The sequence below is a fragment of the Lontra canadensis genome, unplaced genomic scaffold (genome assembly GCF_010015895.1).
Source record: "Lontra canadensis isolate GAN:19392208 unplaced genomic scaffold, GSC_riverotter_1.0 scaffold6, whole genome shotgun sequence".
In the NCBI taxonomy this organism is placed as follows: Eukaryota; Metazoa; Chordata; class Mammalia; order Carnivora; family Mustelidae; genus Lontra; species Lontra canadensis.
In genome coordinates, this window is record NW_022631000.1 from 9,995,719 (window position 1) to 10,008,296 (window position 12,578).

Consider the following 12,578-nt stretch of genomic DNA (forward strand, 5'->3'; position numbering starts at 1 on the left):
AAAACCTAAAACTTTAAAAAATTTATTAATTAAAGCAGAACTGATTTATATTCTATAGAACCAAATGCTCAAAGCAGCAGTAGCAGTCACTTCTTGTCAGATGTCAAGTACAGAATCCGGACAGTCCCATCTGTACTCAACCTATCAAGCAACAAACACTAAGGCCGGCTAGGACAGAGCGCAGCAACCAGTCACTGGGAGGCAAGTCAATGGCAGCTGTGGGCTCTCCACCACTTATTCTTTATTAAGATATGGCCCATCCAAAGGGAATGATGTTGGTCTATTCAAACGAGGTCGCTTTTCCTTCCCCAGTGCAATTAATCTTTTCATCATCTTCTTATTTCTGTAAAGGAATTTAGTAAAGAATTTTGGAAAAATTCTTAAGAATAAGACAGACCATCCCATACCAAGTACAATAAATGTGGAATCCACTTCTGGAGTTCCTTAGTAGCTTGCCTCACCACCTAAGAACGGTGGGTAAAAATACTTTATGTGGTAAAGAAAGGGAACTGGACTACACTTAGTATCAGGTTCTTCTTCTTTTTCTCCAATTGGTTCCACTTCCTTTACTTATTTTCAACATTTGTTTACTCATTTGTAAGTAATCTCTACACCCAACGCAGGGCTGAAACTCATGACCTCCAAGATCAAGAGCAGCACACTCTACCAACTGAACCAACCAGGCACCCCAGCGCCACTTCCTTTATATTTACACTTTCCCTTTTCTTCCTGCAGCTTCTTCCCACACTCCTTCTCTCTTCATACTCAATCATGGTTTTCCTATTTATCACTAGAAAGAAACAAGAAAAGAAAAAAGCAAGGAAGGGAGAAAAGAAGGACGGATGGAAGCAAAAAGCTCCCTTAATATTTCTGCCTCAACTACTATCTCATTCTTCACTCATGCAGAACAGATTATTAAGTATGTTCTGCTCCTAGTTTTTTACATGTTCTACTCCAACTTAAAACAACCCTATTCTGGGGCGCCTGGGTGGCTCAGTCATTAAGCGTCTGCCTTTGGCTCAGGTCATGATCCCAGGGTCCTGGGATGAAGCTCTGCATTGGACTCCCTGCTCAGCGGAAAGCCTGCTTCTCCCTCTCCCATTCCCTGCTTGTGTTCCCTCTCACTGTCTAATAAATATTAAAAACAAAACAAAACAAAACAAAAAAAAAACACAAGGGGCACCTGGGTGACTCAGTGGGTCAAAGCCTCTGCCTTTGGCTTGGGTCATGATCCTGGGGCCTGGGATGGAACCCCACATCAGCTTTGCTCAGCAGGGTGCCTGACCCCATCCCACCCCACCTGCCTCTCTGCCTACCTGTGATCTGTCAAATAAATAAGATCTTTAAAAAAACAAAACAAAACAAAAAAACCTACCCTACTGTTTCTACTGCCCCTCTCAACATACTCTCCAAAAGACCACCAATGGTGTCCTAAACTGACATCCCTAACAGCACTGCATTAACCATAGTCTTACACGGCCATCTCACTGCCAACCACTTCCCTCTGAAATTCTGCCCACTGCTTCCTTTTTCCACTTCTATTTCAGCCTCTACCTGTATGTTTTCAGTCTCCATTTCTCACCTGCCACTGATATGCTGATTCTCTTTTAGGTTCTTTCCTCTACATAATCCTATGGACAATTTATAGGATAAAGATTCCCAACTGTGCTTCTCTACACCCTATACTTCTCCCAGAATTTTAGACTCCTGGCCAGCATGTATCACATTCCTGGCCACTGAACTGCACTCTACCTTTCCATCTAATAAGTTAACAACTCTTCCCTGTATTCCTACATCCCTTAAATTTGTTCCATTCCTCTTTAAATTCTTTGCCAAGCTCATAGATTGCATCTTTCCAGAATTATTATAGTAATCTCTTACCTTCAAATTTAGTTTCTGTTGCAAGATTTCAATCCACTTCATTTAAAAGAGCCTTAGGTTTCCTCCACTCTCCTATTACCTCCACCCAATTCCATTGTCAAAAGCTGAATTTTGTATTCAAACATCAGGAGTGCTATGGTCTATATAAAATCTGAAGCAGAGCTTATGTGTATGCTCAGTGTAAATTTCCCTGGATGGTGAGTATACAGTTATATTCTCAAAGGAGTCCATGTCCCTAAGTGACTAAGAAATTAAGTGCCACAGGTTATGAGACCGTTTAGGGACGCCTGGGTGGCTCAGTCGGTTAAGTGTCTACCTTCAGCTCAGATCATGATCTCAGGGTCATGGAATCCAATCCTGCACAGGGGTCCTTGTTCAGGAGGGAGCCTATTTCTCCTTCTCCCTCCATTCTCCCTGCTTGTGCTCTGACAAATAAATCTTTTTTTTTTTTTTTTAAAGAGAGAGAGAGAGAACTTTTATATAGATAGAAAACTTGTGGGAAAAAAAGAACTTTTACATAGATATAAAACTTGGTCTGCTCCTCCCTTTTCCCACTCATTTGTCAGTATAAGCTTCCGACATATTGACCTATTTGCAATTTCTAAGTATGTCATATTCTTTGACTTCCATGCATTTGTATGGGTTGTTTCCACTAGTTAGGCCACCCTAATTATTACCGTCCAAATGGTAAACCTTCTCTCAGTACATTAATCCTTTGGGAAGTTTCTCTAAGCTACCCCAATGTAGGTACTACCCCTACATTTTCACAGCATCTCCTACTCCTTTTCGTTCTCGAGTGCTACACTGATTTTATCTTTCTAATTTGTGTATCCCCAGGAAAGAATCTTGTATTTGAACTCCAAGTCTTTTATTTATTTATTTTCCCTTAAAACATGTCTCTAAAATGGAGGCAGTTAAGGTCCTAACTTGGATACTTTGTTAAAGTTTCTAAGAAGCCACATTTATCTGAGTTCTAATCCACCACTAAGTTTTCTGCTTCCTATTTTTGCCTGATCTATATGGCAAATTAAGAAAACAGCACACTGCCTTCTGCATTCTCCTACTAAATTTTTCAGAAACCTATCCAGACATCTCCTTTGCTGTGTGCCACACTTAGAAAAATACTTAAGGGTTACCTCTTCACACATTCAGGGCATAACATGTTGTCTTCTAGGCCTGGGGGTGGGAAAGTGCAGGCGGGTAACAGGAAGAGAGAGATCATCCTTTTGGGAGTGTCAGGCACCCAGGCCTGACCTGCATGAAATTGCAGGCGAACCCAACCTTGTGTGTCTGCCAAGAGAGGTCTGCCATGGACCACACACCACCGGACACCTGAGGAGAGAAAGGGAAGCAAACACAAACAGCAAAAATCAAGTGAGAGCGCCCTAACCCAACCTCTCAGCAAGTCACTCTCAGTTCTACTCTTATATTCTCTTGATCAATCAACTGAACGAAAAGTAAGAAAAATGTACACCAAAGATACTACAATCTGACTTCACAAATTACATAGTGCAAGAGGTAACAATTTTGGGAATGGTTGCTCTGTCTCTAAGATTTTGCTAAGTGGTTTACATGGATGAATACATTTATTCTTAAGAGCATAATTAATATTTACCTTTTACTTTTATTTGCAGGTCATAGCGTAGCTTATGTTAAATATCGTTAACTTTCCCAGACCAAGACATGGATAAGATATTCTGATTCATAGCCCATTTGCCCAACCATTACATTTCCTCAACTACACAAAACAGGCAAAAGGATCTCAGTTTAACCGAGTCTAAGGAACAGGGTGCCCGAGTGGCTCAGTCGGTTAGGCCTCTGACTTCGGCTCAGGTCTTGATCCCAGGGTCCTGGGATGGAGCCCTCTATCTGCTCAGCAGGGAGTCTGCTTCTCTCTCTCCCTCTGCCCCTTCTCCCTCCTTCCCAACTTCCACCTTGCTTCTGAGTCTGTGTGCGTGCAACACTCTCACTCTCTCAAATAAAATCTTAATAAATAAATAACTAAATAAAAGCCTAAGGAACAATCTAATTGGGAAGATGGGATATTTGAGAGAAAGCAAAGTCCTACAGATATCAAACATATGAAACTGAGAGAAAGGAACAGTCACTGGGGGCTTATATAGCTGTAAAATCTCTCTCCGTTCTAAGGAGGAGAAACTGTGTGTGTTTAGCACAGTGCAGCTGGAGGCTAGGCACACTCATGGATCACAGTAGGTGCTTAATAACTGATGAATGAAGAGGAACTAAAAGGCTGATTTAGCATGTGTGGGATGCTACTAGCTCATTCGGCACATTAATGAAAATCGGAAAGAGCGGTCTTCTCTGGGACCTCGGTCCTCCAGAAACAGCTCCGGGACTGCACAGTGCTTGTGCAAGTAAGCAAGAGGTGCCCACTGCTCTCACAGAAGGGGGTGCAGCGTGGGGAGCAGACAGCAGGCCCATTTCCACTCCCTGTCTTCCCTCTGGCTGGATTTCTTGTGAGTGAACATCAGCCCTGCATATAAAAACATCGAGATCACTTCTGGTAATGGGGTGAAGAGCAGGAAAGAATTCAAGCCGAAGAGAAGGAAGGGGACCTTGTGCTGGCCTGAGATGGTGTCTACAGGAGATGAAAACAGAAATATGACATTCAGGAGCCAGAGCTGGCCCAAAGTGGAGCTAAGTTACTCCCCAGATCCCTTATGAGGGCTTTTAAAGTGCCAAATTGTATCTTCTAAGTCTCAAAATCATTCTAGGAAGCACAATAGTTGCCACCATCTGTGTAAATCAGGATACCATGGCTTAAGCTAAAGTGCCAATGCCAGAGACCTAGGAAGTAAGGATTTAAATGGAAGTTGTTCAGTTCTCACACCCACATGCTTATTGAGTGTTACAACAGCCTTGAAGGAGGGAGAGAAAGGGGAAGGCCTCAGACTGTGGTTGACCACATTATCAGATTATGCTTTCTTCCCACCTTAAATTTTTGCTATGATGAAAAAGGGTCACCACTCAATCACCTAGCTTAGACACTGGTCCATGCAAAACTTGACTACCTGTCAATGAAAGGATAATTCCTATGTAAATCTCCTATCCAATCTACAGTTTTTTAGCTCTTTCCCTTTTAATGTCTTTCAGTGGAGGACTTCTTTCTCTGGAATACTCCTCAGTCTTTTTTTCTGAAGTAGGCTCTGTACCCAATGTGGGGCTTGAGCTCATGATCCATGAGATCTACTAGAGTTTGCATGCTCTACGGACTGAGCCAGCCAGCCCCACCCAGTGCTCACTCTTTTAAGGTGATCTTACCAGAGGCTTGCAGCAGAAAGGTCTCAACAGAAGCAGGAATGGAACGTGAATTCACAGACTTGGACTGACTGGCTCTCGCAGCAATTCTTGACCATGCTGCCAACATGCCTTCCTGTGCTGATGTTACCACCTCGACTGTATTAATCCCCTCCTCTCTCTCACTCTTCTTACAACTTTTCCAAAGCCTTGCTTTCTTGGCCACCATCTTGCCTTTCCTTGAACATGACTGCAATTTAGCTTCTGGTGATGTTTCAGGAATATTCTGCAAATGGGATTCATGGTGAGGTTTCAGAGAAGTGCTACTGCCCTGAGGACTTTTGTGTTTTGTGTCAATTTTATCATTTTTTATACATTGACCCATATGTGTTAAGTGTAGGAAATACTTAAGATTATTAGTTCCCTTCGAGCAACTAAGAGAAATTTCTAATTGTTAAAACTGGGGGTATGGGAGTGGGGAAAGCAAAAGACATTGCCACTGACATTTAGTGAGTAGAGGCCAGGGATGTTTAGGCCTAAAATGCATGAGACAACTCCCCCACTGCAACCAAAGCAAGGTATTTGGCCCAAAATGTCCATAGTCTTTTTTTTTTTTTAATTGAAGTATAGTTCACATACAGTATTTTATTAGTTTTGGGTGTAAAACATACTGATTCAACATTTATATACATTACCAAGTGATCACTGTCTAAGTCTAGCTACCATCTGTCACCATACAAAGTTGTTATAATATGACTGACTATATTCCCTGTGCTGTACACTGCATCCCCAATGTCTTATCTACTTTATAACTGGAAGTTAGTATCTTTTAATTCCTATCCCTTATTCTGTCCATCCCCCCAATCCTCTCCATCAGGCAACCTCCAGATCATTCCCTGTTTCTGTGACTTCGCTTCTGTTTTGTTTGTTTTTAGATTCCACATATAAGTGAAATCATATATTTGTCTCTCTGTCTGACTTATCTGAATACCCTGTAGGTCGATCCTTTGTCATAAATGGCAAAGATTTTTTTTTTCTTTTTATGGCTAAATAATATTCCTTTGTATTATATATACAACAACTTCTTTATCCAAAATGTCAACAGCCCTTGCCTCAGAGATACAACATTTATAGAAATGGTGGAATAGAAGGAACAATTCACAATCAGAACTCACCTTTCCATTCTCACCACACTCCTTACTCACCTGGTTTATTTCAGGGTAAGCATGTTTCTGGAGCCTCATATAAACCTCTATTTTCTAAGGACATTAAGAGGGGAAATGAAAATTACAAACTGGCAAAGCTTTCCACACTTGCTCTGTGCAGCAGTTTCCCACCAGTGCACTCACCCGGCCATCGGTACTCAAATTCAGTTGTTGGCACCAGTTCCGCAAAGTGTCCCAACGTACTTTATTAAATGAAGGCAAACTGGTTGGTAAGGGAAGGACTTGCATATTACAACTGTGTTTTGGACAAAACTTGAATTGCTCATTTATCTGAGGATGACAAACTGAGAAAAGAAGAAAATCAAAGTAGTGATAATTTAATTTTTAAGATGACAACCTAACAAAGTTCTTGCTAATTTCTTACAACCCAATTTATACACACACACATCAAATATTTTTCTTCTACTACAAGTAACAGATTCTGTAATTAAATGACTTACCCAAGATCACATCTCCATTAAAATGGCAGACCTGGAAATCCAACCTCCATTTTATGATTTTTTTTAAGATTTTTTAATTTATTTAACAGAGAGAGAAAGAGAGAGAGAGAGAGAGGTCACAAGTAGGCAGAGGTAGGCAGAGAGAGAGGGGGAAGCAGGTTCCCTGCTGAGCAGAGAGCCTGATGTGGGGCTGGATCCCAGGACCCTGAGATCATGACCTGAGCCAGAGGCAGAGGCTTAACCCACTGAGCCATCCAGGCACCCCTCCATTTTATAATTCAAAATCTTGTTTTTTATAACTACCAATAGCCACCTGCATAGAACATTAAAATTGGATTGCTACTCCAAAATGTCTAGATTTGGGACCAAAAATACGAGTTGTCCCTACAGAAATCACCCAGCCACTAACAATACTGCATTCCATCAGCCTACCTCCTTCTCCTCATCAGCACCCCACCTCACCTCACTCTCCTCAGGTGTAACCTGTCACTGTTTACTATGTGTTGAAGTCCTCGTTCTTGGCCCAGAAAATACAATCATTCTGAAAATACAGATCTGATGCCCTTATGTGAAATACTAAGAACAGATTTAAAGGGTCATGACATTAAAAGCTGCTAGATATTTGATCAGTAATTATTTACCAAGCAAAATACTAATCTGAGGAGATATTGATCAAAGGGTACAAATTTTCAGCTATATGAGTAAGTTCTGGGGATCTCATTTATAGCTTAGTGCCTACTGTTAACAATATTATGCTGTATGTTTCAAAGTTGCTGAGAGCAGGGGTCCCTGAGTGGCTCAGTCGGTTAAGTGTCTTAAACGAAACTTGATTCTGTTTCAGGTCATGATCTCAAGGTCGTGAGATTGAGCCCCATATCACGCCCTGTGCTGAGCAAGGAGCCTACTTAAGATTCTCTCTCTTGGGACACCTGGGTGGCTCAGTTGGTTACGTGTCTGCCTTCAGCTCAGGTCATGATCCCAGGGTCCTGAGATCAAGTCCTATATCAGAGTCCTTGCTCAGTGGGGAAACTGCTTCTCCCTCAGCCTGCTGCTCCCCCTGCACTGGGCTTGCTTGCTCTCTCTCTGACAAATAAATAAATAAAATATTTAAAAACAAACAACAACAAAGAGATTCTCTCCCTCACCCTCTGGCCCTCATCCCCCTCAACATGCACTCACTCACATGTGTACATGTGCTCTCTCTCTCTCTCTCTCTCTCAAAAATAAAATAAAGTTGCTGAGAGCAAATATTTAATCACCACAAGATGTGGTGGGAGTAGGGAACTATGTGAAGTGATGGATATGTTACTCATTCATTCATTCATTCATTTTAAAGATTTTTATTTATTTATTTGACAGAGAGAGACACAGCAAGAGATGGAACACAAGCAGGGGGAGTGGGAGGGGAGAAGCAGGCTTCCTGTTGAGCAGGGAGCCCGACATGGGACTCGATCCCAGGATCCTGGGATCATGACTTGAGCCGAAGGCAGGTGCTTAACAACTAAGCCACCCAGGTACCCTGGATATGCTATTTAACCTTATTTGAGCAATCATTTGGCAATATAGATGTGTATCAATCATCACACTGTACACCTTAAGATTACATAGGGTTACCAATGGATTATATTTCAAAGCTGGAAAAAATCACTTCTCTTTACAAAAGGTGTATAAAATATGTGTCAACCAAAACAAAGACAAGATTGAGCTTCATGGGATGGGAATCATGAATTCCTTTCCTTTCCTGTAAGAACTACACTCTGTCCAAGGCACTCCACATGCCCATTTTTTTGTGTCTTAAAAGCAAGGCATGGTGCCTAGCAACTGAAAAGTGTGGGAGTTTGAGAACTCTCATACCCAAGTAATCAAGGTGAGATTTAAGATTGGTGTTGTACAGTTAAGAGATAGAAAGAGAAATTAGGGGCACCTGTGTGGCTTAGTGGGTTAAGCCTCTGCCTTCAGCTCAGGTCATGATCTCAGGGTCCTGAGATCAAGCCCTGCATCATGCTCTCTGCTCAGCGGGGAGCCTGCTTCTTCCTCTCTCTCTCTCTTTCAGCCTGCCTCTCTGCCTACTTGTGATCTCTGTCTGTCAAATAAATAAATAAAATCTTAAAAAAAAAAAAAAAAAAGGGGCACCTGGGTGGCTCAGTGGGTTAAGCCTCTGCCTTCGGCTCAGGTCATGATCTCAGGGTCCTGGGATCGAGCCCCGCATCGGGCTCTCTGCTCAGTGGGGAGCCTGCTTCCCCCTCTCTCTCTGCCTACTTGTGATCTCTGTCAAATAAATAAATAAAATCTTAAAAAAAAAAAAAAAAAAAGAGAGAGAGAGAGAGAAAGAGAAATCATTTTCCTGAGTTTCCCAGAACTGGGGAAGCAGCAAACTGAGCAATCCATGACTTCATACCTTTATCACTTGACCCAGGCATCATCAGGCTGATTTCTGAAGTTGAAGAAACACTTGGTTCCATTTGATGTTCTTCATTAGGCTCCTCATTCACTGGAACCAATGTGAGAATCACACTTTCTTCCTCTACTGCCTCTTCAGAGAAATTCTGGAAAGGGAAGGATCCATCGAGGATTCTCATTTGATGCCATACAACTAAACTGCTTACATTCAAAGCACAATTAATAAGAAACTCAGAAACCAATAGGTGGCTGGAGAGAAGACTCAACAGTGATTCCTTGAATTTAATGTTTAAGAGCAGACTCTTTATTAAGTAAGAGAAACAGGGTTTCCTGGCTAGCTCAGTCCATGGGATGTGTTGACTCTTGGTCTGGAGGTTGTGAGTTTGAGTCCCACGTTGGGTGCAGAGAACATTTTAACAATTTAAATTTTTAAAAATGGTAAGACAGGTGCCTGGGTGGCTCAGTCAGTTAAGTGTCTGCCCTCAGGCCCTGTTATGATCCCAGGGTCCTGGGACTAAGCTGCGTGTCAGGCTCCCCACTCAGCAGAGAGCCGGCTTCTCCCTCTCCCTCTGCTTCTCCCTCGCTTGCACTCTCTCTCAAATAAATAATAGAATCTTTTTAAAAATAAAAAATGGTAGAGAAACAATGAGGAAATGGACAAAAGTAGATTTACAGGTGGATGTCAATGAAAGGATATGTCTCGAGTTTGGGGAAACCACCTCCGTCAAGGCCTTCCTCTCCCTCAGCTGAAACAAATACTTGCATATTATCTGCTAAATCTGTATGGAATGTGTTCCTACCTTCCCACCTTCTATCATGATTCCCCATGATTCCCAACCCCAGCTCTCATCAACTCTCATTGGTAGAAACAATAATTTCCTATCATTCCAAACTCCATTCTGAAACCATTCCTTCTGCAGACTGCTCTCCTGCTTTTAAAAAACAAAACAAAACGAAATGAAAAATGCTTCGATGGCTTCTCATTGCTATTCAGGTTAAAGACAGAACTCCCTTGTGCGACCTACAAACTTCTGGAGTCTGACCTCTGCCTGTCACTCAGCTCAAGACCCCTGAGCATTCTGAGCTCCTGCCATACTGGCCTTATTTCACCTCCAGGACCAGAGGGGAGTGAATTTACTCTGTTGCCATCACAGCAGCACACGCAGTGCCCAGCACCAAGTGGGCAGTCAAAGCTCTTCTAATGAGCTAACAAAATACAGACAGAATGGGTAGGTAGGAAGGAACCCACACCTCCTGGTTTTGTATAGCACACACGTACTGTGCTAGGTGCTTTCTGCAATTCGCTCATTTAACCTTCATAGCACCTTCATGGCAATTTATCCATTTTCCTATTTTACAAATTCGATAACTGAGTCTCGAAAATTAAATGAACCACGTCAGAGTATACTATGCTGAAGGTTCCTCCCAAGTCCGAAGGTAAATAAACTCCATTCCAGCCCTATCGCAATACTTTCTTCTCAAAAAAGACCTGATGGGGCCATTCCCTTCCCACTTTCCTCCCGAAATGGCTTCCCACTGCTCATACTCTGATCCTGCATATGTACAACTTTTTCTTTTTTTTTTTTTAAGATTTGATTTTTAAGTCATCTCTACACCCAGCGTGGGGCTTGAACTTAGAACCCCAGATCGAGGGACACAGGCTCCACTGACGGACTGAGCCAGGCGCCCCTGTGTAACACTCTTTCAAAGTACTCCTGCACACATTCATACAAAATTATCGGGGGACTATTACTCCACTCTAGAGGTAAGTGGGGGCTCAGAGCAGTGGTAGGACTCGATCATCACCACATATTTAATATCTGCGAGTAGGAGACAGTCCCAGAATAAAGAAAACAAACTGGTCACTTTACTTTCTGACCTTACTCACATTACCTTTTCTCACTGTCTTTTTTAGTGTCGCTCTCTACTTCTTTACGTTTTTCTCTTGCTCAGCTAAGTCTTTCTACAGAATTGATCTCTTACTTCGGCCTAGGAATGGCAATCTTTACTTTCTCACTCTCACCCAAATTTTCTCAGAGCCACACTCCGTGCAAGAAAAGTAATAATCCACTTGTAAAGAGGAGAGACTCCAAGACCGGAGATTTCTTAGACACAGACAGACGCCAAGATTTGGGGCAAAAAGGAAACATAAGCAAACCCTGGAAAGACTTTTGAAACATCTATGGGGAATCTATGGGGGAAATCTATGGGGAAAATCGATCCGGTTGGAACTAAACTTACCTGCTCATTGTTCTCGTAAGCGGAGTACGCCATTTTCAGGGAACATTCAGAGGAAGGCAAAAGCTGTCTATCTCGGGACATCTGCCCTTCACGTCTTTTCACCTGAGGGCTTCCAGCCTGATTTCTCCTTTTATAAGCAAATGTCTCTGTCTACTTCCTGTTTCCCAGAAGAGCTGTTTTCCTTCCTCCTCTTCTTCCCCTCCCGCAGTATCTGCCGGTGTGACAATGTCATCGGTTTTACACCAGGTCTTGTCCATTATATGACAGTCGAGATGCTGGGTAATTAATATCACTCTTAATACATTTTAATACATTTTAAAATAAAGATTTTTAGGGGCTCCTGGCTGGCCCTGTAGCTAGAGCATAAGACTCTTCATCTCCCAGTCTGTGAGTTTGAGCCCATTGAACTTAGAGTTTACTTAATAATAATAACAAAAGATTTTTTGTCTTTATTTCTTTAAGGTGAGACTTGGGAGAAAACTGAAAGTGACAAATTCTTGGTAACACGTTGCAAATGAATAAAAAAAATATTTTTAGGGGCGCCTGGGTGGCTCAGTGGGTAAAAGCCTCTGCCTTCAGCTCAGGTCATGATCCCGGGGTCCTGGGATCGAGCCCCACATCGGGCTCTCTCCTCGGCGGGAAGCCTGCTTTCCCCTCTCTCTCTGCCTGCCTCTCTGCCTACTTGTAATCTCTGTCTGTCAAATAAATAAATAAAATCTTTAAAATATATATATATATATTTTTTTTAGGGGTGTCTGGGTGGCTCAGTCATTCAGCATCTGCGCTTGGCTCAGGTCATGATCCCAGGGTCCTGGGATCGAGCCCCCCATCAAGCTTCTCAGCAGGAAGCCTGCTTTTCCCTCTCCCACTCCCCCTGCTTGTGTTCCCTCTCTGTCTTTCAAAAAAAAAAAAAAATCTTAAAAAAAATGTTTTAAACATTTCCAGAACAATATTGGCAATGGATTGAGTGATGTTACTATGGAGGGGATAAAAAAAAAAAAAAAGAATCAGAGGTATTTCATAACTGATTTATGCTCATGGGTGTGTCATTCACTGGGAGATTAGATTTAAATTCTTGGATTTAATTCTAAACACAAATATTAAATCTGCCTTACTGGTGAGCTGGCTAAAG

General features: G+C 42.2%; 1 protein-coding gene across 1 annotated transcript; it reads right to left on the bottom strand.

Annotated features, from left to right (window-relative positions):
* Positions 1-234: 234 nt before the first annotated feature.
* On the bottom strand, positions 235-11,479 carry DPPA2 (developmental pluripotency associated 2). Its single transcript, XM_032852630.1, has 7 exons — positions 11,447-11,479; positions 9,204-9,351; positions 6,489-6,649; positions 6,345-6,398; positions 5,164-5,425; positions 3,018-3,213; positions 235-343 (listed from the first exon to the last, which is right to left on the bottom strand). Exons 1-7 carry the CDS (start codon positions 11,477-11,479, stop codon positions 235-237), a joined length of 963 nt encoding a protein of 320 aa, XP_032708521.1.
* Positions 11,480-12,578: the final 1,099 nt, after the last annotated feature.